This window comes from Spea bombifrons, chromosome 7 (assembly GCF_027358695.1).
Source record: "Spea bombifrons isolate aSpeBom1 chromosome 7, aSpeBom1.2.pri, whole genome shotgun sequence".
Classification (NCBI taxonomy): Eukaryota; Metazoa; Chordata; class Amphibia; order Anura; family Pelobatidae; genus Spea; species Spea bombifrons.
Genome location: NC_071093.1, coordinates 18,213,600 through 18,239,212, shown reverse-complemented (window position 1 = coordinate 18,239,212; position 25,613 = coordinate 18,213,600). Strand labels below are relative to the sequence as shown.

At 41.6% G+C, this 25,613-nt stretch overlaps 2 protein-coding genes across 2 annotated transcripts in view; one reads left to right on the top strand and one right to left on the bottom strand.

The window, feature by feature from the left end:
• MAP3K13 (mitogen-activated protein kinase kinase kinase 13) overlaps positions 1–7,921 on the top strand; it is a 54,605-nt gene extending 46,684 nt beyond the window's left edge. The window contains exons 11-13 of the mRNA XM_053471758.1: positions 2,830–3,589; positions 6,474–6,842; positions 7,138–7,921. Of these exons, the coding sequence (XP_053327733.1) occupies positions 2,830–3,589; positions 6,474–6,842; positions 7,138–7,239 (1,231 nt within the window). The 3' untranslated portion in view covers positions 7,240–7,921. The remainder of the gene's footprint in view (positions 1–2,829; positions 3,590–6,473; positions 6,843–7,137) is intronic.
• A 5,803-nt stretch (positions 7,922–13,724) lies between these two features.
• On the bottom strand, positions 13,725–19,158 carry TMEM41A (transmembrane protein 41A). The gene is made up of 5 exons (XM_053471760.1): positions 18,915–19,158; positions 17,875–18,028; positions 16,559–16,720; positions 15,499–15,637; positions 13,725–14,259 (listed from the first exon to the last, which is right to left on the bottom strand). Exons 1-5 carry the CDS (start codon positions 19,016–19,018, stop codon positions 14,045–14,047), a joined length of 774 nt encoding a protein of 257 aa, XP_053327735.1. The 5' UTR covers positions 19,019–19,158; the 3' UTR covers positions 13,725–14,044.
• Positions 19,159–25,613: the final 6,455 nt, after the last annotated feature.

Below are 25,613 nucleotides of genomic sequence, written 5' to 3'. Positions count from 1 at the left end.
ACATTTACTCATTGATAGGGCACATCATAGATTGTTAACCTACCATACTCCTATAGTTAATTATTAGATGCTAAAGCCCACTGCACAGCAGAGTTTACTCTTTGTAAACAACATCTGTGGTATAAACTATTTTACTTGAGTGTATTAAGCAACCCTGAGTTTTTCACAGTGACTCCCTTTTCAGCTGTAACTCTCAGTAAAACTCACATACAATTGTCCATAACTAAATGTGGGTTGGGACAAATATATTCCAAACTTACCGAAAGTCTGACCTTGACTTTTGTTTAAGCACATTGTAAAACTAAACTTTACTGGAAAGTGCTTTTGTTTCAAAGTGACAGGAAAATCGCTCTCTGAGGGTGCCAAATCGATAATAAATAAATAAACACTATTTTCTTTGGTGCTGCCAGTTTGAACCTCCACATATATGAAATTTCACCAACTTTCAAACATAATTTAAGCCAGGGCTTGACAAATCCCAGGCGCCAGGTCGCCATGGCGACAGAGAATTTTGTCCTGGCGCCTAGGTTTTGTCAGCCTCTTACATCCAGAAAAAATTATGGATGTAAGAGGCTGAGTCACCACACGGGGGCGCTGCTGCTGCTGTCTGCCCAGGGGTCTGGGCAGACAGCACAGCCACTCAGAGCCCGAGCCTGAGATCACTCCCACGGAGTGATCCTGTAGGCTGAAAATGCGGTTGCTGCAAAACCAGCAATCGTGTTTTCAGCTGCCACAGGCAGCTTCAGGAAAGGGGGTTGAGTGTTGATTGGGTCCCCAAGTGTGGGGACCTGACCCAACACCCCCCCAGCTGCCTGATCGCTCCATGAGAGCGTCAGTGCAGCGTTAACCCCTTCAATGCCGCGATCGCGGCATTTAGGGGTTAATTCCCGTTTTGTATGGGGCTCTGCTGCTGGTGGTCTGCCTGGAAGCCCAGGCAGACCAGCAACAGCAAAAACGAGCCCCCACAAGCCCTTTGATGATTCCTGTAGGCATGGAAGCCTACAGCAGTCATCAAAGACTCCCCCCTGCAATGGCTGGTCTATAGACCAGCAATTGAGTCCCAGCTGCCAGAGGCAGCTTCAGGGACAGGGGAGAGGGTTCTTCGGTCTCCACATGAGTGTGGAGACCAGCCCCAACACCCCCCTCCTGCCTGATCGCTCCCTGAGAGCGACAGTGCAGCGTTAACCCCTTCAATGCCACAATTGTGTATGACACATTCGTGGCATTGCAGGGGTTAACATTTGTCCCCACAAGCTTGTGGGGACTAAATATCAGTCAATGCTGTGCTCCAATGGAACATCAGCATCGAAAGAGTTAAAAAAAAAAAATTAAAAACAAAAAAACAGCACTGACCTGAAAGTCCAGGGTGCTTCCAGGTCAAACGCTGTGAGTTTAGTAAGTGGGGTGATGATGATCAGATCACTCCTGACCAACTGTTAGTTTAAAAAAACCCTGGCTCCTAACTTTTTACCTGGTGCCTAGATTCACAACAAATTTGTCAAGCCCTGATTTAAGTGGCATGCCTGAAGGTGTCAGTATAGTTAAAAAAATTCTCCAGACAATTAGCTTTTTCCTGCTCATCATCAGTCAAGATGGTATTCATGTTACTGTAAACAACAGTGTCGCCTTAAGTAAATCTTTGTTTATCCTTAGTGAATCAGCGTTTTTTGGCAGAATATTGCACAGTCTAAGTACAGCGGTGCATCTTCAGGTGTAAAGAAGGTGCCAAATATCCATTACAAATGAATTTCTCTGGGATTTCAATAGTGCCTTCTCAAAGACTTGTATCGCTAAAAAGTTCCCCATTATCTAGCTTTAATAGCCAAGCTGCAAAAGCCTTTTCTTCTGCATCAGTTCTCTTATTCTCAGGTAATTTTATTTGTTGGAAGTACCTCCAAGCTTTACTGCATCTCAAACTGTTTCAACAGGTGAAAAACAGGTGAAAAACTGATGCCATGTTTACTTTTGCCGTTACTTTAGCTTTAACCCCTTAACGACAAAGCCCAACCATGCAAGGTCAATGGAGCCCAGCTCACAAATTAGGGTTATTAGTAAAAAACAAATTCAAACAAAAAAAAAAAGTGGAAAGAGTTAAAATATTGGCATTATAAATGCCCATAGGGTGTCTAGTTGTATGAAATGTATGATTTGATGGGGTAAATTTAATTGGTCGGCTTCAAAGATACCCGAAATAGCACATGGGGCAGAATGACCAGCTTTGGGGAAAAATGGCTACTGGTACTTATTGCCCCATAACGTGCAGAAAAAAGCAAAAAAAACATAAAAACGTTGGGTATTTCTAAACTCAGGACAAATAGTAGAATCTATTTAGCGGGTTTTTTCATTCGTTTTTGCAGATGAGTAAAAGTATTTTTTTTTTAAAGTGAGAAAAAGTAATTTTTTAACAAAAAATCACCATATTTTATAATTTGTTTCATAGTAAATTAGATTATATGATATGATATGATATCTAAAGAAAGCAATGTTTGTCCTCAAAATAACAATATATACTATGTGTGGGAGCACGAAATGAGAAAGAAGAAAAGCTAAGCAGCAACACTGAAAAATGTTAAAAGAGCCATTGTCTCACAATATACTACGAGTAAGAAACAGTATTGTCCTTAAGGGGTTAAAAAGCCATTAATGAGCTTCTGTTTGAAAACAATGCAGTTACATACTGCGTTACTTAGTTACCCAAATTTGTCATATTATAGCACTTTTAGGCTGGTTTGATGACAAATAAATTCCTCTATGCACTCCATTTGGTTGGCAGGTCTACAGTCAGGTAGGAAGTCTTTTTGTTGCATAACTGGCTGTTTTTTTCTGCAGGCCAGACCTTCTTAAGTCAGATGTCATTGCCAGCATCGAAGGAAGTGCATCTCCGGTTTCTGGAAGTCCAAAGATATCATCAACAGGGGGGAAGAACCGTTATCGCAGCAAGCCACGTCATCGGAGGGCCAACAGCAAGGGCAGCCATACTGACTTTTTGGCTATTCTGAAACAGCAGGAATCTAATTCTCCTCCCCTGCCTTCTACTCATCATCACCATTCACCTCCTTCTCTGTTTATGCCAAGCAACCCAAACCATGAACCTTCTCAGCCTTTGGTGTCACGCCATCAAAGTCTAAATGTGCATGGCCAGAACATTGCAAACTGTGCAAACAGTCTCCGCTACTTTGGACCAGCAGCTGCACTTCGCAGTCCCCTGAGCAATCATGCTCAACGATGTATGTCTGGCTCTAGCCCTGATCTTCTCTCCAGCACCCTTGAAGCTGATAGTCACATTCGCTCTGTAATTGACTTGGAGTGTTGCACTCAGGTTCCTTACAAGCCTTGTCCAGACTTTGCAGAGGCATCAGCTCATCAAAACATAGAGTCTACTGCTTGGGAAATTTCTAAAGTAGGAAACAATAAACTGACATCAGAAGGAAACCAACCAGAATCCCCTAGCCACAGCAACATGCAGGAAAGAATTGAAACTCCAAGAAACAGAGAACACTTTAGCAGTATCAAGGCAGCTGTGGTTGTGGGCTGTCTGAAGGCACCCAGCCCTCCTTCACTGTCACGTAGGATACACTCCCTGCAAAAGGTACATACCATGTAGTTTCTAGTAACCATTGTTAGTAGCAAATCTGTCTAAATACTCATTAGCGTCATAATGTCTCCTTATTAGAGCATCATGGAGCTCACAGATTTTTTTTTTTACCTTTACCAAAAAATATACCGTATTTCCCCATGTATAAGACGCACCTTAATTTTGGGGCCCGAAATTTGAAAAAAAATGTATTACATAAAGTTATTTAACTCAAGTTTTATTCTTCATAAAATTCATACTCGTCATCCTCATCACTCCCATCCATTAACTGCCCCTAAATTAACCCTAAACACCCCATCAACCATAACTGCCCCTAAATTAACCCTAAACACCCCATTAACCATAACTGCCCCTAAATTAACCCCCACCTCCCCTAACTTTCAGCAGCCCAAATATTAATTTTATACTTACTTTTAGATGAGTTGCTGAGCAGTGTGGACGCTATAAGGAAAGGGACGGGGCCAATTGTCAGTGTGACTGCAGGGAGGGACTGGGAAGTCGTAACTGCTGTGGGGGGCGTTTTTTCCCGCCCCCCCTGAAATGTGCCGCCCAAGGCAGTTGCCTTGTCTGCCTTGTGGCAAATACAGCAATGGTGCAAAGAAGAAAAGCGGTAAATGTAAATGTAATTTAAAAAAATCTACAACCACTGTATAAGACCCCAAATGTTTCGAAAAAGGGTGCGTCTTATACATGGGGAAATACGGTATAGTTCGATTGTAGACATTGGTAGGTAAAGTGCTTTGGTCCCTACTAACAGGGACTAGTCGATGAAACAACATGGAAGCTTGTGTGTTTTTCTGCTGCTATGGTAACATACCTTTTAAAGCTATAACTGCTTTATCACAGTTTATAATTAAGAAAATTTGAGCTTGACAACACTTTACATAATACTTTACATAATAACTTATACATGGCCAAACACTGTACAATAATATTTTTTAAAAGCTTTAAAATGCTCTGTATAACTCCTAAAGTTCTGTGATCACCAGTATGTTGGAACTACAGTAAGCATGTTACACCCCCTGTTTTGAAGACTTACTACAGGTTTTGATTCACTTATTTCTGTAATGGTAAAATGCCCTTAACAGGGAAGTTACTGATTACATTACATTTATTTGTATAGAGCTAGCAGATTCCATAGTGTTGTTACAATCTAGTCGGTGGTTGAGAGGGAAGTGAAACAATAGGAGAGGACTGCTTGGGTAGGGATGAGTTTGTAAGGTCCAGATCAGGGGCGGGACTGGGGTCAGGAGGGCAGTTGCCCCCAAGGCCACCCTAAATCTAAACGAAATGGCCGCTGTTTGGGTGTCAGTGTCCTGGTGTGTGTGTTTGGTCATTTGTTTCCTGGCACTTTACTTACTGTAGGAATAAACTGAACAATTTAATTGCCCCCAGGCCACCCTAAATCTAAACTACACAGCCGCTCTTTAGGTGTCGGTGTGGCAGAGCTTGTCCTGGTATGTGTGTGTTTGGGTGTCGGTGTGGCAGAGCCTGTCCTGGTGTGTGTGGTTGGTCATCTGTTTCCTGGCACTTTACTTACTGTAGGAATAAATTGAACTTTAATTTTTAGTTATCCAGAAATAAAACACCCTCCTGAATTTGTAGTCACTTCAGATGATAAAACATCTAGGTCCAGAAATCAGTGAGAGGAAAAGTAAAGGTTCTGTGTTATTTTTTCTAATTCAATCTACATATGTTATTAATAAGGATTAGTGGCACTAAATTGTGGCTTCAGACGCCCTGTGTATGATGACATTTTTTAGTGTACTCCCAATTACATCAATACACATTATAAAATTAGGAAAAAGATGGGCATGGATGGTGGGCCACTTGACTAGACTTGCTCCCCAGGCCTTATGCTGCCAGCCCTCTCTTGGTCCAGATGGTCTGTTGAGGTGGTTGCTTGTTCAGATGGCTTCATTAGGATGATGGCTGAGATGGAAAATAAGATTGTATGCTTCTCAAAAAGGTGGGTTTTCAAAGGGCTTTTGAAAGTTGCGTATGAGGGAGAAAGTCTGATGGTACGGTTAAGGAATTCTTCAAAAGGGGTGCGCCAAGCGTGAAATCTAGAATGCAGGAGCGGGAAGAGGTAATGACAGTAGACTAAAGTCACAAGTCATGAGAAAAACAAAGAAGCAGTAAAGTCACAAGTCATGAGAAGACTGAAGAGGGTGGTTAGGGCTGTATTTGGATTGGAGGTTAGAGATAGGGGATGCCGAGTTGTTAAGGGCTCCGTAGGTCTTGGTCAGAGTTAATTGAATTGATTCTGAAGGGTATGGGGAGCCAAAGGAGTGATTGACATAGTGGAGCAGCAGATGAGGAATGGCGACAGAGAAAGATTAATCTAGCTGCATATTGAGGATGGATTGGAACGGTGAAAGACAGGAGAGGGGGTGACCAGTTAGTAGAGAATTGCATTAATCCACATGGGATATCACAAGGGAGTGGATTCGTATTTTGGTTGTTTCTTGTGTAAGGAATGGGCAGATTTGGGAGATGTTTTTCAGGTGAAGGCAGCAGGATTTGGTGAGAGACTGGATGTAAGGGATGAAGGAGATAGCACAGTCAAGTGTGACACCAAGGCGCGAACTTGGTCTGTCGGTTGGATGGTATATGCGATATGTAAGGAATTGTGGACAAAACAGATGGTGGGATTACCATAAACTCGGTCTTGCAGATGTTAAGCTTTAGGTAACGGGATGACATCTAGGATGCAATTCCTGAAAGACAGTCGCTGAGGCGAGTTAGAAGAGAGGGTGAAAGGTCAGGCGAAGAAATATAGGTTAGGGTGTCATCTGCAAATCGGTGGTACTATTACTCTTTGCTATTACCATAAAAATATCTTCTGTCATAAATGTATTGTCAACCTCTTTCATAGCATGGTGATGAATCGTCAGAAGAAGAGGAAGGAGAAGTGGACAGTGAGGTAGAATTTCCACGGAGACATAGACCTACCCGGGGTATGGTCACCTGTCAGTCATATTCCACTTTCAGTTCTGAAAACTTCTCAGTGTCTGATGGTGAGGAAGGGAACACCAGTGACCACTCCAATAGCCCAGATGACATGGCTGGGGCCCGCAAGGATTACTTGGGTGACAAGTTTGAGGATATACTTTCCCAGACTCCAGAGATTCCCATAGAAATCTCCACACAGTCAGATGGGCTTTCTGACAAGGAATGTGCAGTGAGAAGAGTCAAAACTCAGATGTCACTGGGTAAACTTTGTTCGGAGGAGCGCAACTACGAGGTGAGCCGTCTATGAGGACATTAACTTATAAATAACCATTCTAAAATAATAATGGCTTTCTATATGCTTCCACATCGACACCTCACTCTTGCCAGTGTACTTATATGCATTTCAAATGCACATAAATGCATGTACCATGCTGTCCTACACACATGTTCCTTATTTGGTTGTGTAATTTGTTGTGCGCGTAAAAAGAAGTTTTTTTTCATGCTTTTTTCAAAGGAAGATTTTGTTTTGTCTTTTATTGCATTATATTTCATGATGAATTAAAGCTTCTTCTTTGTTGCTTTTGCAGAATGGAGTAAACTTCCCAGAGTCAGACTGTGATTCTTCAGATGGGGACTGCTCTGATGCCACGGTACGAACCAACCAACCTGGCAGCTCCTCCAACTGGTGAATAAACAAAGTCTTCCAGGAGCATTGCTTTCCCTTACATGCCCAATGTCACTCACCAGAATTATCCCCATAAGTTCTACATAATCGTTCATCCTTTGGTTTAACACCTATCCTTCTGGACAGTGACACCAATGCATTGCAAAGGGATACATAGTTAATTATCCAGTCTGTATAACCCTGCAGGAATAGTTAACTGTGTATCTATACATTCACACTTGCAATAAAAAGGGCCCAAAGACTCCTGAGAGGATTCTCCAAAAATGAACAAACCTCTCAGAGAATGGCAGGGGAACTATTTTCACAAAAAACTCTAGGTGCTGTAAAATGCCATAGTTATTGTTATTATTGTTTGTGTTTGGACCCTTTTTACTGTAAGCAAGAGTTAATTGTGAATTTATTAGAACACTAAAATAATGTATCAGAGGAGGAAAACATGATTCTTGAGGACGTACAGGAGGAGGATATGCTGCTGGTTTTTTAGGGACCAATTATTTTTGTTAATTATGACTTAATGACTCTCTGAAGATTGAAGAGAACAAATACAATTTAGAACAAGAAACAAAGAAACGTGTAGAACATTTTGTGGATATCTTGGTGACAGTGTGTTTCAGTAGTATCCATTTTTTTTCCCGGAGAAAGTGAGCACAAAGTAAAATGAAGGCGCTTTGACAGAAGAAAAAAAATTAATTTGGTAGTTTTTCATGAAAAATAAGGAGATCTCCAAAACAAGTTCTCAGGCAATGGAATAATTAAATGCACACTTTTATTTTTAGAACGGTGTGCTGAATGGATTGTGAAAAAAAACATACCTCCCTAAACATCCTAGGCAATTGCCAGTGGCCTGCACTATCCCACTGTAATTAAAATTAAAAAAGGTGGCCCGTAAACTGTTAAAAATCCATGTGTGCATGAGGGCGGCTTTTAAAGACTTCAGAAAATGCCAGACACCAGCACTTGGAAACATGTCTCATAATACATGTTTTTTGTTCCTTGTGGCAACAGACTGGAAGTCAAGAAGTGACCGGTCGTCTCAGGAGCTATCCCAGCCATACATACTTATGCCTTGTGCTGGCATTTGGCTTATTTATAACACACTCCCCATGTCCCTCTGTGCAAAAGAAACTCCCTTTGGGCCGGTACTGTAACCAAATGATAGCACACAATGAATAGCACTAACATTTAACTTGTAAAAGTACTCTAAATAAAAGGCATTTAAGATGACCTCAGGGTCAGCATTTCAGGTATATGGATGAAAGGCCCATCCCTTACATGCAGTTTCTGCCATTTTGTTATTTCTTTAAAATACTTTCATTTTCAGTAGAATATGTTTAATTCATCTATATGCGGGTGTGACAAGTTACCCTGCACTCTCAATACATGGCTGCCCGAACATGGCAGACAGATAACAGGACTTCTGTTTGGCTAGGTTGCTAAATTTTAAATTGGTACTGATACATTTTCAGACAGATGCAACCCTGCTTTGATCATAAGAGTTAAAAACTTTATTAGGCAATTAGAATGCAACATCAGGAATGGGCCACTCTTCCATTTGTGTGTTACTATGTATATTTGTGTTTGTTTTATTGTTTTTTTACATGTGCTATGAGTCATCAGTTTTATATAATAAGGTAATTTATTTCCCTGAAAACCTCAGGTGTCCAGATTTGTGTGAAATGGAATTTCCCTTTAGGGATCCTACTTCTTCCATGAAGTGTGAATCTGACATAGCTTTTTGTTTTAAAAAAATGTTTACATAGATGAATTTAATCGAGTTGCTGCTGGAAGTAAAATAAAAAACCTCTGATCAGGGTATGGGGGTTACTGGTTCCCATGCTAATAATAATAATAAAAAAAAATTAAAAAGTCAGAGCAGCTGGTCATTTTGTTGGATCAGTTTGTCAATACGTAGGAATAATTATCAGATCTCTGTTTAAAAGTAAAAGTAATCAGACATTGTTAGCTGACAGCCCAAAGGGTTAAGAAAAAGAAAAATCCCCCTAGATCACAGCTTAAGGCTTAAATTAAGTTGGATATATCTTCATCCATCAGGTGATATTTAGTGGGTACGCCTTGTAAAAGTCAGATGTGGTTTTGGCTGCTGGAAGTATATTTAAGGTGCTCTCTACAAACCAGAAACGTATTGTAAGTGATTCAATAGTTATATTGTTGGTTTGGTAAATCTGAATCATCTCCCATAAACTTTTCCATTAACACCTATTCACGTATTATTGCAAAGGTTATTGCTAAAAAAAAAAAAATACAAATATTTCATAGTGGGAAATAAAACATTACAGTCAGTAGCCAAAGTCCCTAGAAGTATTAACCAGAAAACAACCTAGACAGTGTAAGTATCATAAGACTGCAAGTAAAGTTGGAAGCATGAGGCCCTATGTTGGTACTTGTGTTCATAACCTGTATTAATAATCTCTGGATTGATTTTTTTTTTCCCTGTGCTATAGAAGCCAGTAGGGTGCTAAAACTAACCTTTATATTTTAACATAAATCCGTTATTGCTCTTGAGGGTGCTTTAGAGCTGTACCCAAAATAACCATAAGGTCATTTTGATAAAATTTTCGGGCCAGGAGTTTGTTCCATTTGACTACTAGATGTTAAACATGAATCTTAAATTTTCCAAACACATCTAGGTATTTATGCATTTCTTTTGTTTTATTTTTAAGGTGGAACAGAATTTCAGGACATGTTTTTATTATTGTGTGTTTCTATCCCTTATTATGGATTTTTTTAGTTAGCTACTAACAATACATTTTAGGATCAAAGATAAAAATAGTATGAATGTTTGTCATGGCATCAAATTTATGATACTATATTTAACGTCTTTCTCTTAAGAGATTCAGCAAGTGTATCGACATAAATAGCTTTCCAGCAGCAACTAGGTTAAACCTACACACACCCCTATCATTGTAAGGTGAGCCTGCTGTGTCCTGTCCATCGCAGATGTACCAAGCAAAAAAGGGTTAATGCTTGTGTAGCACCTTAGGACGAATGAAGGGAAATTGTATATTCATATGGGAAAACAGTATTGTATGAACTTTAAATTATTTGATCATTTGGGTTGTTTGCTTGTCTTTTTTTGTCATGTAGCAGGACTACATTGTGATTTTAATTTATACAACACTTAATTTATGTAAGTTCCGTAATTATTTGATTTCTGTAGATCAGAAAATTAATTTCTGTTTATTGTTGGTGTTAACAAATCTTTTATCCGGTTGAACAAATGTTTGAGATGAATCTGAATGACAATTAATGACATAGAAAGGTCATAAACCACATTTTCATGCCCGATTCCTGCACAATCCCATTTTACAGATTTTGGCCATGAAGTTAAGGTTATCCTGATGCTGTAATGCTAATGATACAATATGGAACACTTCTAATATCAAATTATTTTGGCCCTTGTAATTTAACATAGATTGTTTAATCCATTTTGAGTGCCCCTAAGGATATTCCTTTTCTAGTAAATACCAGTGTACCATAAAGTCCAAATATTTCCACAGCATAATTTATCTTCTATTTTTACTCATTTCATAAAAATACTTTAAGGTCCTATTACTATTCACCTACTCATTGATGTACAGTCATTCCATACCAATCCCCAGTACCACAATTCTTTATTTATCCTTTCATTAACTACTGTTGTCTTTTAGATGCCTTATAGATTTAGTCTCGGACAACACTGGGGTATTTTGAGTTTTCATAAATTCTCCAGACTTCCTCTTAATTTTTTTTTTTTTTTTTTTTTTTAACATGGACCTGTAGTTCTCATTTTAAGGATTTGTTCTCATCACTAAAACCTTGTGTTAAACTTGAAGGTGACAGAAGTTGTTCTCCATCACTTGTAGAAAGTGTAACCCTTTAATGCAACAGTCCTCCTTTTTAATATATCACTGTATGTCCTTACCTATATATATATAATTTCACACTTTGCCCAGAATTTGAAAGGGTCCCAGTTGTGTCCCGCATACCAGCCTGACCTTTCCTATTTGTTTGTATAGCAAAGTAAATCAAAATGAATATCAAAGCAAACAAATGCATGGAATTAAAAGCCAATGTACCTTATCAAGTTGTACGAATTTTTATTAATGAGTACTTTCCTTCCTCAGTGAGCGAGTGAGTGTGGAACATAAATGGTAAAGGAACATCTAGACTGGGTCTTAAGAAAATAACAACCTGGCTCTTTGGCAAACAGTAGTGCCACAGCTAGCAGTCAGCCCCCACATGCATGGTGTATTTTTGTAAACACTGAATATGAAAGTTAGGAACCTGTAATGTAAGTCAGTATATTTGATCCAGTAAAAATAAGACCATATTAAGCAAAAATATTTGGTCCACAAAGGATTATCTTAATAAAGTAATGTTCAGTGTGACACATACAACTCAATATTTTGGACACATCCAAAACAATATTTTATTATATTCTCCAACCTAGGAGGTTTGAAAATGTCACCTCACTGAATGCACCAAACATTTTAAAGGGTCTGAGCTGGCCCCCTAGATGGCATGACAGAAATACCCCCACATTAACTGTGCTTTTTTTGCAGGAGAGGGTCACTGTGGTTGGCTGTTACTAATTCATATTAGATAGTATACATGTTGAATACACAAAACTACCTATTTAGTGAATATATCTCAAATATCAAAGAATGCAATGTTTGAGCTTCATTCCCTTACTGAGCAACATCACCAGATAACTGTATTATATTCCTATAATAGCTCACATTAATATATTAGGCACTAGAAAATAATTCATGTAATTTAATCATGTGAAAATAAGGATTGTAAGATTATTATTACATTTTATTTATAGAGTAACAGCAGATTCCACAGTGCTAGTATAGTAGGGGAGAATACAAAATTAAGAACATTAAATCTAAAAGTATACAAATTAACAAAAGTATGAAGGCACACAACACATACCAATACAGAAGGCGTAAAGGGCCCTGCTTGTGAACTTAGTCTACTAGATTTGTATTCCTTATTTGTATAAACAGACAACAGAAGGATAAAACAGACTATACTGAATACTTGGTGTGCAATATTCCAAATCAAAAAAAGGAACACATACTGAAACAAAGTTTATTATATCCCTGCAAAGAACACTCATGTCATATTGATTTATTGATACTTCAATGGATTGATAACATATTTCCCCAATGGAAAATCTTAAATCAAACAATACAAAATTGTCTCTGCGCCATATGTAAACAATATTAATTTCTTAATGCACTGTTGATAATACTGTATTTGCTTGATTATAAGACAACCCACCTAACTTTGGATCTTAATATAAGAAAGAAAAAAAAGGCCTGAATATTAAATGACCATATTGGGAAAAAAAATTCTAAACCACTATTTTTGCTTTTGTTGCTCTCACATCTTCTCTGTGAATGTCTTTCTACCTTCTTTACCTGTCTTTACCCTTTCTCGGTTTTCGTAGCGATACTTCTTTGCTTGCCTCTTCTTCTGTCTTCTTTCTTCGGCTCCCCAGTATCAGCTCTGTTATCCATGTACTTCTGCAAAAGGGGCGATTTGGGGACAGAGGCTGTCCATGTGGTGCTCCACTGCTTTTACAAAAGTAGGCCAAGAGGACAGCATATTGCAGACATATGAATGGAGAAAGAGTGGTTGACTGTGAATCCAACTGCAATATTCTAGCCTTCTGAAGTACTTCTGCAAAAGGGCAGACACTCTGCGTGCACCACAGAGACAGCCTCTTCAATCTCCTCTTCCTCCAATTGCTGGAAGTACCTGGGTGACTGAGCTTATACCGGGGAGAAGCAGAAGAAAGAACAAGAAGAAATAGATCTGCGAAAAAGGAGATAAGGATGTGGAAGAGGTTGGAGAAGGTAGCAAGACATCGAAAGACATCATGAGTGTGAGATTGAGCATGAGAGAGTGAGTAAGAACGTGAGTGAGAGTGACAAGCCCCTAGAATTATCCCTGTGCAATGTTTTTATATCTTGCATATAAACCACGTGGATGGAAAGTTTGTGCTGTTCCTGACAGGATACAAAATCGGGACAAAATTAGTTTTTTCCCCATACAGGCTCAAGTACAATATATTAGGACTCTAGGTAGCTGGTACAAACCGTTTTCAATCTTATTTTAAACACTATACAACAAGAGAAACCCCATACATCCTGTCCCTTAGTGGCTTCAATATATACCAGGCACATTAAGGAGCAGCACAAACGGTTTTCATTACTCATGTGGATTTAAAGTTTACGTTGCATTCTCAGTTTGGATAATATGCAGTCCTTTGAGCTAATATTCCTTATACTGTATTTTGAATATAATACTATTCTAGAGGCAAACACAATGAAACTAAGCATCTTGCATATTGATTTATCCTCGCTGGTAGTATAAGGCAGAAAATACATTAATGTAGGATCTTATGGAGGAAATTCACACAACATGCCTTATTAAAATACCCGGTTCCTTGTTATTACTGTTATTCCCTGTTAGTACTGCAATGTTGGATGAGTGAAGATGGTTCTGTATCACATAATTTACACAGTAACACAAAGATCACTAATTTCAAATACAAATCATACTGATAAAAGCATGGGTTTTACCAAACGCTAGAAAAATAATTTATGTAAGACTAACAGTCATAGAAGAGTAACGTTGTGGAACTTTTTAACACAAAAGTGGTTCACAACATTCCGTTTTCTGTTTGTTTCCAGTTTTTCACATTAAATGTGCATGTTCACCATTTAAACATGTCAAGGTTTCTGTCAATGTCTTTTTGAGAGATGGCACACCATGCCACTGTCACCAACCATACCTCACATTGACTTTTTGCTATTCAGCAAGTGATCTTTGTCCCGTAGTCCTATATTTTGGTCTGAAAGTCTCTTTACAACGGTTCCTGGAATTAGTGCAACCAGTGCGATAGCCAGCAACTTGAGTAACGTTCCCCAGGAGAACATGTCATCTAGAGACTTGATTTTTGAAAGGATGGATCCCGTCTGGACGCAGATAAAATTATATGGCAAAAGACCTGTGTGTATAAAAGATTTACCTGCTCATTTTAGAATTCTAAAGAAAATATGTAACATAGCAATTCTTATGAAACAGTGGACAGCTATGGATCACTGCTCTCAAAGTAAATTGTCCTCATCAACAGTTATAGGGTTGTTACATACAAGAAAAGCTCAACACATATAGAGCTACATGTATCGTATTTTCTCGATTATAAGACGAGGTTTTTTTCAGAGCAAATGCTGAGGTCTTCTTCTAATCAGACCTCCAAAAAATGTCTGCTGGGGCTGCTTACCGGTGCTTTGGTCGCGAGCAGCGTCTCTTGTACTAGCAGCAGGAGAACAGGAAGCCAGCAGAGTCATCACATGACTCCACCCCCTCCTTCTTCCTCTAGGGGCGGGGCCAGAGAAGTTGCTCGCACAGCCGGGAGTGAGAGATCTGCAGTTCAGGTAAGGGGTGGGGGAGGGTTTATGAGCAAGTATGTGTGATTAATGGAATGAATGAGTATTTCAATGTTTGTGAATGAGTGTGTGTGACAACATGGATGTGTAAGGGGGGTAGCATGGCATAGGGAGGCTGTAATCACACTCCTATCATCCCCAGGTTCCAGCATGTACTGGCTGCCTGGGCTTGATAGGAGTGTGATTGCTGTTAGCAGTTATATACCTCCAGAAATGCCTTTTAACCCCATATATGCCACTCCGCCCCATGATATGCCTTTTAACCCCCTATATGCCTACAGGGATATAAGGCATATCATGGGGCAGAGTGGCATATAGGGGTTAAAAGGCATATCATGGGGCACAGTGGCATATAGGATGGTATAAAGCCTGCGCCCGCAAGTTTTTGGCCTCCCAATGCAGTCCTCTACCCCCCAGTACTAATCATAAGCAGGCCTGCACTGGCCAAATGTCAATGGGCCACTGGCCTACAGTGCCCAATACTCACTAGATCTGCCGCTTCAGTGGGAGATCGGGCGCAGCAGTGTGTGGCCACTAGCTAGATATGGGTAAAAACATAATGCACGGCTATGCACATCTAGCTGTCGTCCGCACTTGCGTAATCTGACGGATTCTGGTTTTAGAGAGCCAGGTCCACCACGTCATCACCAATCCAGCAGAGATTATTTCTAATATTGCAGTTTGTAGAACTTATTTTAGGAATCTTATACATTCACATGTACTTAAGATGTTGCTCAAAACATTTTTACATCACTGTAAAAAAGACATGGTTATTAAATGAAAATAAATATATTTACCTATAAGGACAGAAAAGAAGAACTGCCCCACAGGGATATTCAGAATTGGAGAGGTGAGGTTTAGAAACCAGTTGGGTGTCATAGGAAACAAACGAAGAAAGAGTAGGAAGAAAAACAGACTGCTACGGTTTTCTTCAACCTGCCAAAAAAAACAACTGTCAGGGTTGCTATGCGGAGTATTGTGGAAAACACATCAGGCCAAACACATGACCTTGTACGTGATATACCGTATTTATCGGCGCATAACACCCACTTTTTTTTTTTTAACTAAAATATGAAGCTGAAACCCTACCTGCGTGTTATACACCGATAAATCCTAGAGCTGCACAATCTTCCCCTGCACAGCTCTCTCGCGCGCCCTCTCTGATGCCGGGAGCCAGGTGATGACGTCACTCTGGCCCCGGCATCAGCACAAAAAGTAAAACGCTGTAAGATGAGTTAGTGTGTGTGTGTGTGTGTGTGTGTGTGGTTTCCCAGATAGCAGTGATTCTGATTAAGTTTTTTGTTCAAAGAAGTGCTTTTTCTTTCATATTTGCCTTATAAGTGGTATAAATGTTATAATGTAATAAGTATTATTCCAACATTAAGTTCAGCCAATAAAGGTATCATTCAAACTCCACTTGTCTCCAACATTAAGTTCAGAGCTTCCAAGTCATTTATTTTAATTTTTTATTTTTTTTACTCAAATTTCCTTGTTAAAATGAGGGTGCGTGTTATACACCAGTGCGTGTTATATGCCAATAAATACGATAAAACACTTACCGCCTGTCACCTCAAGCGATGGCATGGAGAGCGCTGCAGGCATGGGGTCTGTTCAGACCCTCCTGCGCATGCATGGAAAGTGCTCCAATTTTTATCAATCAAGCTGCTGCAGATCCCCCGATAATGGGTCAGAAAAGTGCCATTTTTATTTTTGTAAGAATAGATATTAAAGTACTCAAAGAGAACTTTATCATGCAGTCTTCTTTAGTAGGGCTAAGTGTTCCAGAATGCATTTATAGAACACTATCTGCATTGTACCTTGCACTCGCTGTGTAAATTTACCAGCAGGTGTGATTACCTTTGCTTGTAAAACGGAGACCTTTTCAGGAAAATACTGTGACACAATCTGTTTACCGAATGCATATGACAGAAGGTAACAACACGTGGCACCCAAGGAGGTTAGAGTGCAACAAAGGAACAGGCCCAACCAAGGTCCAAAGAGTGCTCCACCCAACAAGTTCTGTAGGGGACACATTCATTTTTTATTAGCATTTCAAGAATAGACATAAGAAACACTATCATAACTGCTGTGGATATTTTAATTCTAAAAAGTATCTATAGTAAAAAAATGTTTTATAAAATAAAAAAAATTATGTGAATTTACAACATGCATGCAAGTTACGAAGTCTCACAGTTTACATTTGGATATCAAACATATTTTGACATCAACAAAACATTAACCAAAAGCGGTTTATAAACAAAATAAATTTTTACAGCTAATTTTAACCCCTTAAGGATGCATTTTGAGCCCGTACATGTACGGGCTTTGTCATTAAGGGGTTAAATAAAAGATATCCAAACTGCACTGAACAAATGGATGCATTGCAAGTGGTAGGAAGAGGAAATAAACTGTTGTACATTTGTAGACAACCCAAATATTTCATTTGAAAACTCTGCTAATCCACTGGACTTCTACCCTAGTGAGAAGGTTCAAGATCCACCCATACTAATGGTTCAGTAGCCTGCTAAACAGCATCAGCCTGAACCATTCTGTTACTGGTATAGAATATAGATCTAATTAAAACATGCCTCAAAAAACTAAAATGTTATCAGTCATCCAACGGAAACGAAATCATCAATTTACAGAAACAGAATTTTACAGCAGATAAGAAGCATTGGGGCCAATTAACCTGCTCAATTTTCCTAATGTAAAGACTCAGACCTGTATTAGTCCTTGGTCTCGCATTAGGCACAGAGCTATCCTGAATCTATCTCACGCATGTTTAAATGTCCTCGCTAAATTAGCGATCACTTACGGTATCTACCACCCACTCAGTAAAGCAAAACTTCCTTACTATACATCTAAGCCTTTGGTTGTCTAGTTTTAGATTATGAACTGTTGTACTAACAATTCGCTTGATTTTAAATATACTCCCCTCCTGTACTTTGATAAGTCACTTTATTTAAATAAACAAACACAATTGAGAATACAATCTATCAAAACATTTTTACGTGGGATGCAGTTATATTTTAAAGTCAAGACATACATGTAGATTATAATGCCGAAATAAAAAACATGTTTAAGGAAATAGCTAACAGAACAGTTAATTACTTGCCCTACAAACTACTAGCTGCAAATCATACATCTGATTATTTAGTTTTCAGATAGGTTACCAGGAAGCTGGAGCCAGGGATGGCAAAACTTTGCTTGTACAGGTATGCGCTACAGAACAGAAGCATTACGTATGTTTGGTGTTCTTGCTTATAGTGCAGAAGGAAGTCCGCTAGTTCACGTAGTTCATCAAGGTCTGAAGGGAAAACTAAGGACCTAAAGGAGTATGAAATAGTGCATGGATGAGTTGTATAATACATACAGTACACCAAAGTCATTGGCTAAACTGGCTTCCCCCATAGGTATTCAGAAGTACTTTAAAATAGGTTTTAAATAATATGCTGTTAATCTACATTCTCTACAGGATAATTTATAAAATAAGATTCAGGTGCTTAGTTTGCGATGATGATAACCAAGCTGCAGGTTGATTTCAACGGTTGCTATGCGGATAAAATCTGTGTAACGCTTTCGGTGCTGAGTTAGCAGAATCCATTTAATTTTAAAGTAAAATACAAGAGGATGAGTCCAATACATAATAGAGGTGGAAACAAAAAAAAACTATCTTGTGATCAATATTGTATGAATATTTGAGTGAGAGTGCATTTATGTATTGAAGCAGAGCCTGACAGATAGCACACCCACCAAGACTCCATCCCCCGTGCATAATCAGTCTAGACCTATCCTGTCTCTCCCAACCCCTCTACTTGTAACTCCTTACTGAATTTCACATACATTCACTCCCACTAAATTTAGCGATAATAAACCATGCAATATTATCTGCACTGCTTTAGTGCAACACGACACTTTTATTTTAAGATTTGTTGTGCTACATTGTAAGAGCTAGGACCCACTTGACTGGCTCAAAAAGCACATAACTAATATGGATTATTAAGCAAAAAATTGTAGATCCTGTTTGTTTCCCTTGTCAAACAAGACGTATGGAAACAATTCTAGCCTAAACGCAATAATTATCTATATAGATAGATTAGATTTGAATTATTGGATGCTTCCTCCCTCTGTATATATTTAGTACATACTGTATTTTAACCTAACCCATTTAACCAACTAGCATTCTTTGCTATCTCGCCTCGCTGATGCCTACCTCTTTGACTCATGTCCTAGGCCAGGCCACAGGCTGGTACTCAAAATATACAGGTAGAAAGTAGCGAATCCAAACACAAGGAAGAAGCCGAAAACAGAACGCATGGTGTCAAAAAGGTAACTGAAAACTAATAGTGTCCTGGAACCAAGCGCCTGGAGCTCGCAGAGCCAGGGGACGACACAGCGAAAGGACAGGAAGTACAAGACATTATGGATGGGTGTATGCAGATGTATCCATAGCAACTAGGTGGTTCGTGTAGTGTTAGAAGCTTAGTTGTTGAAATGCATACTTAACTGATACGCAATTTCAGTTTCTTAACCCGATAGAACACTTTCTTCTTTCAGCGCGATTGCATTATGAATCGTGCAAAGGTGTATAACCTAAACACCCATCCAATGTTACCTGAAGGAGAAATCCATGCAAAAAAAAATACCGTATTTTTCTTTAAACGGTCAATATAGTGTTGTAGAATTATATCCTGCACTAATGCAAGTGTTATAATAAAATAATACAAACGTGCCCTAATTGAACTGATCATATGTATACCAACATTTTTCCTTTGACTCAGTTTACAACTGATTTGCGTAAATGTTCATATGTTTCTAAATGTATTTATTTGTTATTAGTATGTCGCATTGTGATGCTGTGGCTCATCTTTTTGGTTGTCAGGTAGCATCTGTAGGTATTCTAATCAATTTCATGGTTGATTTTGTCCAGGAACCAAGTGTGCTGGAAGGTGAAGCCGTACTGTATGGCTTATCCTAAAGACCCAGAGGACTCTCGTGAGGGACGATTTTAAATGCCTGATCAAGGAAGGGGCTACAGCTCTATTCATAGTACAGATATAATGGGCAAGACTTCCAGACATCTAATGCAAGTGTTTATTAAGCTGTCCCTAAGAGATGCAATTGGCTCAGGATGGCCCAGCTCCATGGAACCACCTGATCACTCAATGTACTCTTGGATAGACTTTGTGTTCACTTACTGGACAGTGAAGTGCTCTATGGTCCACTAAGATTTTTGTGACCACAGAAGGAACTGTGCATTGTATACATATATAATGTGACTCGGAATAGCCGCTTCTTCCCTGTAGGCCTGAATACACCAAGGTCAAGCTTTGCAGTTTATACCAGGTGAAAGGTAGCAGTCCTAACTATGGTAACTTCAGAAGGCTACAGTAAAAATTGAGTTGCTGTTGGACCTTAAACAGTGTGGATTGGAGATGGAGGATGAACTGGAAGAAATTAAAGACCGGGCTCCACATGCATCTTGGCAGCATTAGACCATTAACTCGTGGTTAGCAGCAGAGTTAACAGATCTCCGGATAGGAGATCATTGTAGCAATGTCTGCTTGCCCCTATGTGGTCTGACCTCCAGGCTATGAACTGGGACTTGCACCTTGCCTGACAGATTTTGTACTGTTAATTTCTGGCTTTCCCAGGCCACATTGGCTACTACCATGTACACTGCATAAACTATTGCTCTGTATACTATGGTGTTTTCCTTGTACAAACAGAAAAACAAGAGATGGCATTAAGGGGATCTCCCACCATTTCTGTTGTTGGGATAGTTACTTAGACAGTAGGGTACCTAGTAATCTGTGTTTATCTGTTTAAATTAGCATGTATATACATGTGAATGAGCCCATATAACCATCGATAAGAAAGCAAAGAGACTTTGGATATTTATATGCTTCTCTTAGTCTTAGATATGTCCGTATTGACATGGGTGTATTTTATTTTACTTGCAAAATAGATACGCAAAGGAACATATGCATATACTGTACACACGCATACACTGGTATGCAGCCACATAAAAAAGAGGGGAGTTCCCTTTTTTTTATTGGTAATATACTTATGAAGCCAGTAGGGTAAGGTCACGACCCACAGGGGGTCTAATTTTGTGAAAGGGAGTCCAGTATGCAAAGGGATATGCAGTTGTAATGTGCCTAGGTAGATCCAGATGACAAGCAGGCATGGCAAACATATGCAAAGGACAGGGATCCAGGCAAGCATGAAACAAAACAAAAAAAGAAAAGAAGCCTTCACGTCAGGCAATTCCTAACACTAGCCCTAAACTAAAAAAAACAGAATACCAAAACTAAAACAGGAGAAACAACCAAGGTGTTTACCATGTGAAAGGCAGGAAAGAAACCAAGAAACAGGGTGGGACAGGTTAAAAACAATGAAAAGAGAAACATAAACTAATGCATAGTCATACAGGGTACTGGTTGCATACTACTGCGGCAGTAGTCAGATGCCCCATTCATGAAGCCACAGATTTTAGCAATGCTTGGCATACAAATGGGACATCAAGTGCTATATGCGGCATCCATATATACATGCTTTTCTCATGCTAGGTTGAACATATGTGCTGTAGTGTTTTTGACGTTTAGGAGGCTTCCTGGTTGTGAGGGCAGAAGTTGGAATGTGCCAGTAGATCACGGCACAACCACATGCATTCATGCAGAGACATTATTGGGGTCCCAACAAATTAACAAAATTGGGAAATTTTGTTAAAATTAAAAATTGTGGGGGCGTGGCCGGCTGCTGGAGAAGATGGCTGCTTGAGACCTGAGCTCCGTCGGTCCCCCGGTTTTATTAGCACTTCTAGCTATCATTTGCACTCATGGTGCGTAACAGAAGACAGTCCTCGGCCCCGTCGGGGTCTGGGGAGGGTGCCATGTCTTCAACAGCCACCCTTAGGGAGTTTTTTCGCACCCCAGCGGTGTTGGCCTCGCAGGCCCCTGACGACCACGAGGTGCCTTCGCCCGCGGGTTCCCGCGATTCCGGAGACCGGTCTGAGGATTTGGCTACGGGACTGCCTGTTGCACCTACCTGCTCGGCGGACGTTCGTCAGCTTTTTTCCTCGGCTCCCTGGCGGGAGGATTTTAGCACTTTGCTGGTGGAATTGAAGCAGACCGTGACCGATGCCGTTGCGGGCCTTCGGGCCGACTTGGACGGGCCTTCGGGCCGACTTGGACAGATTATGCGGCGTGCGAGGGAGGTCGGCTCCTGGAATTACGAGGGCTCTGAGGTTACCCTGTTTCAAGATCTCTCCGACATCACGCTCCAGAATCGGAGAGTGCTTCGACCTCTTACCGCTGAGCTCCGGAGCCGTGGCATCCCGTATCATTGGGGTTACCCCTTTAGCCTTAATGTGCGCTCGGGTGGCTATACCTACTCGCTCCGATTTCATCGCGAACTGTCAGCGTTCCTCCGCGATCTCAACTTACCTGCTATTCGGATCCCTGATTGGAACTTGCCTGATGTCCCGGCGGATCGTGGTTCTGGTGGCGGAGTGGCGGGCTCTTCCCGTCGTGTGGGGAGGTTGCCGGGTCGTCCTCTCCGTCCTGTACGGAGTGCCGGGATTCCTGCGGCGACGGATCCGGAGGAGTGAGCGCCCCGTGCGGTATCCCTGCTGTTCTGTCCGGTTGCGGCTGTTTCCTCGGCTCCGTTGATGTACCCGAAGGTTGCCTGCATTTGGAGCTCTACTCCCCCCTGCCATTGTTCTTGGTCTTGGGGCTCTGCCTTGCCCTCCTGGGTCCTGCCTGGTGGCTTTGCTCGGGACGCCTTGCTTCTTCCTCCGGTCGGCCTTGTGGACGCTATCCTGTGTCGGGCTGCTCACATCCCCGTTGGACGGGTCGCAACGCAGACTCCTTTTTGTTTATGTTTTTGGGGGGTTTGCTTTTTATTTTTCTGTAAGGGTCGGAGTGGGGTGGGGGGGGTTTATGTTTATGTTGCCTGCACATGTCTACTGATGTTGGGTTCTCCCACTTGTGGCTCCCAGCCCTAGGCAATGTTTGATATGTTGTGTGGGTGATAGCTCAGGGCATTTTTTGTTGGGATGCGGGGGGCGGGTTTCGGCACTTTTGGGTGGGGGGGGGTTTTTGCGTTTGTTATTCTTGTTTATTTTCTTTTGCGCTGATTTCTTGACTCTGCTACTCGTCCTCTGATGTGCTGCCTGGGTCCACGTTTCAGGCTTGGATTTCTACTGCCTGCTGCTGTATGTTGCTGTATGCTGCCGACGGGTTCTCCCGCTTGTGGCTCCCAGCCCTGGGCGCTGTTCGATGAGGCAGATGGGTGCTGGCTTTGGGCGATTTTCGTTGGGCTGTGGGGGGAGGGTTTCGGCACTTTTGGGTGGGGGGGGTCTACGTTTGCTATTATTGTTTACTTTCTTTTGCGCTAATATCTTGACTCTGCCAATTGCCCTCTGAGGTGCTGCCCGTGTATGCGTGGAGGGTTTGTGTGTATCCAGCCTGCTACTGTTTGCGGCTCTTCCACTTATGGCTCCCGGCCCCCAGGTCATGTCCTGTAGGGTGTTTGGGGGCAGGCTTTGGGCGATTGTCGTTGCGATGTGGGGGGAGGGTTTCGGCACTTTTGGGTGGGGGGGGGCTTGGTTTCTCTGTTCATGTTTATTTTACTTTGCGTTGATTTTTTGACTCCACCACTTCCCTCTGCTGGGCTGCCTGTATACGCGCGCAGGGTTCGTGTTTACATTACCTGCTACGGTATGCTGCTATCGGGCTCTTCCACTTGTGGCTCCCAGCCCTAGGCGCTGCTCTGTTGGATGGCTTGGTGTTGGCTATGGGCACTTCTCGTTGGGCCGGGGGGGGAGGGTTTCGGCACTTTTGGGTGGTGGGGGGCTTGGGTTTTCTGTTCTTGTTTATTTTCTTTTGCGTTGCTTCCTTGACTCTGCCACTTGCCCTCTGATGTGCTGCTCATGTGCGTGGGCTGGGTTCTGTGCTGGATCATTTCTCGGTTCATTAGGGGTTTTGCTTCCCTCTTAGTTCTTGGGCCATATATTTTATTTTATATTTTATATTTTATATTTCATATTGCATATTTCCTTTTTTGGGAGATGTGCCCCCCTCGCCGTCTGCCATTCGTGCCCTCATTTGACTTTATGGGGTTAGCTTGTTGTGGGGGGGGGTGGTTTACTTTGCTGATACGCTGGGCTACCTGGTGTGCCGGGGACCGATGGTAGGTCTCAAGTTCTTTTTGGTTGTTTTTCCGGTTTTTGTTTTGTTTTGGCCGGATTCTTTTTCGGTGGTCGCTCCGCCTCTTACCATAGGCGTCGTGTAGTGCTGGTGGATGCGGGGGTCCTGTTGTTCCTGGGCCTTCCAGTGTACCCTCTTCCGGCTGACGCCATAGGTATTTGTTTGGAGTGTGGGGATTGTTTTTTCCCCCCACTCCCCGTTTCTTCGTTTGTTTGTCCCGTTGTGCCTTCTCCTTTTCCTTGTCTTCTTCTTCTGGTGTTTGTCCCTTCCCTCTTTGTTTCTTTGTGGGTCTGTTTGGGGGTGGGTCGTTTCGTCCGTACCCCCTTTTCCTTGTTTTCGTCTTCTCCTGGTGTGTGTTTTTCCCTTCTTTTCTCTTTGTTGTTTGTCTCTCTCCTTTTTCTCTTCCTTTTTCCTTCTACCCTTCCCCGGGGGGCTCCTGATTCCTGCTTTCAGGGGTAATTTCCCTCTCGTTGGTCCCATCCTGCAATATGACTTCTCGTCCCGCTGATCTTGTTGTGCTCTCGATCAATGCCAAGGGGCTTAATGTCCCTGAGAAACGTTCCATTCTGCTTAGGGATTTGAAGCGTCAATGTGCTTCTGTTGCGTTTATTCAGGAGACTCATTTTCGGGATGGGTCTCAGCCTCACCTGAGGTCGCGGGATTACCCTGTTGCCTATTTCAGTAACAATCCGCACTCTAAATCGAAAGGGGTTGCTATTTTGTTTTCTCGCCATATCCCGCTTACTGACGTCACTCATTTAGCGGACCCGGAGGGTAGATTCCTCTTTGTCAAGGGTAAGCTTGCTGATGCCTGGTACACGTTTGCTAACGTTTATGTCCCTAATCTCAGACAGCATTTGTGGCTTTCTAAAACATTTCGTGTGTTGCGTCGCTTTCAGGAGGGGCTGTTGGTTTTCGGTGGGGATCTCAATGTTGCTCTGTCTCCTCGTTTGGACACGTCGGCGGGGGTGTCTCAGACCCCTTCTCATGTTCTAAAACGTATCCATTCCCTGCTCACTTCTGAGCAGTTGGTGGATTGTTGGAGGGCCCTTCATCCTTCTGCTAAGGATTTTAGCTTTTACTCTATTCCGCATGACAGATATTCCCGCATTGATTGTTTGTTTATTACTCACTATAATCTCCCTCTCCTGCTGGATGCCCGCTATGGGGCCATTACGTGGTCTGACCATGCCCCCCTGTCCCTGACGCTTACGTCCCCCCTGACTCGACCTACCCAGAGCTCTTGGCGGCTGAATGAGTCGTTGCTTACTGATGCCATTGCCTCGGAGGTTACTGCTGAGACCTTACGCGACTATTTCTTGTCTAATGTGACGCCAGATCTGCCTCTTCCTACGATTTGGGAAGCACATAAGTGTGTTGTCCGTGGTCAGCTTATTAGATTAGGGGCTGCTAAGAAGAGGGCTCATGCTCAACAACTTAGCGATTTATACTTGGAGATAGAGAGGTTGGAGAGGGTTCACAAGGATACGCTGGTGGCTGCTGACTTTGCGCGTCTGCTTGCGCTTCGTAAGGAACTCGCTTCTATCCTCAATGCCCAGGCCCAGAGATCTTTTGTTCGTCTGAAGGCCCTCTTTTATGAACACGGGAATAAGCCGGGAAAATACTTGGCCCGCGCTTTACGTAAGAGGAGACAACTTTCCTATATACCCAGGATTCGGTCCGCTGGGGGTGTCCTGCGA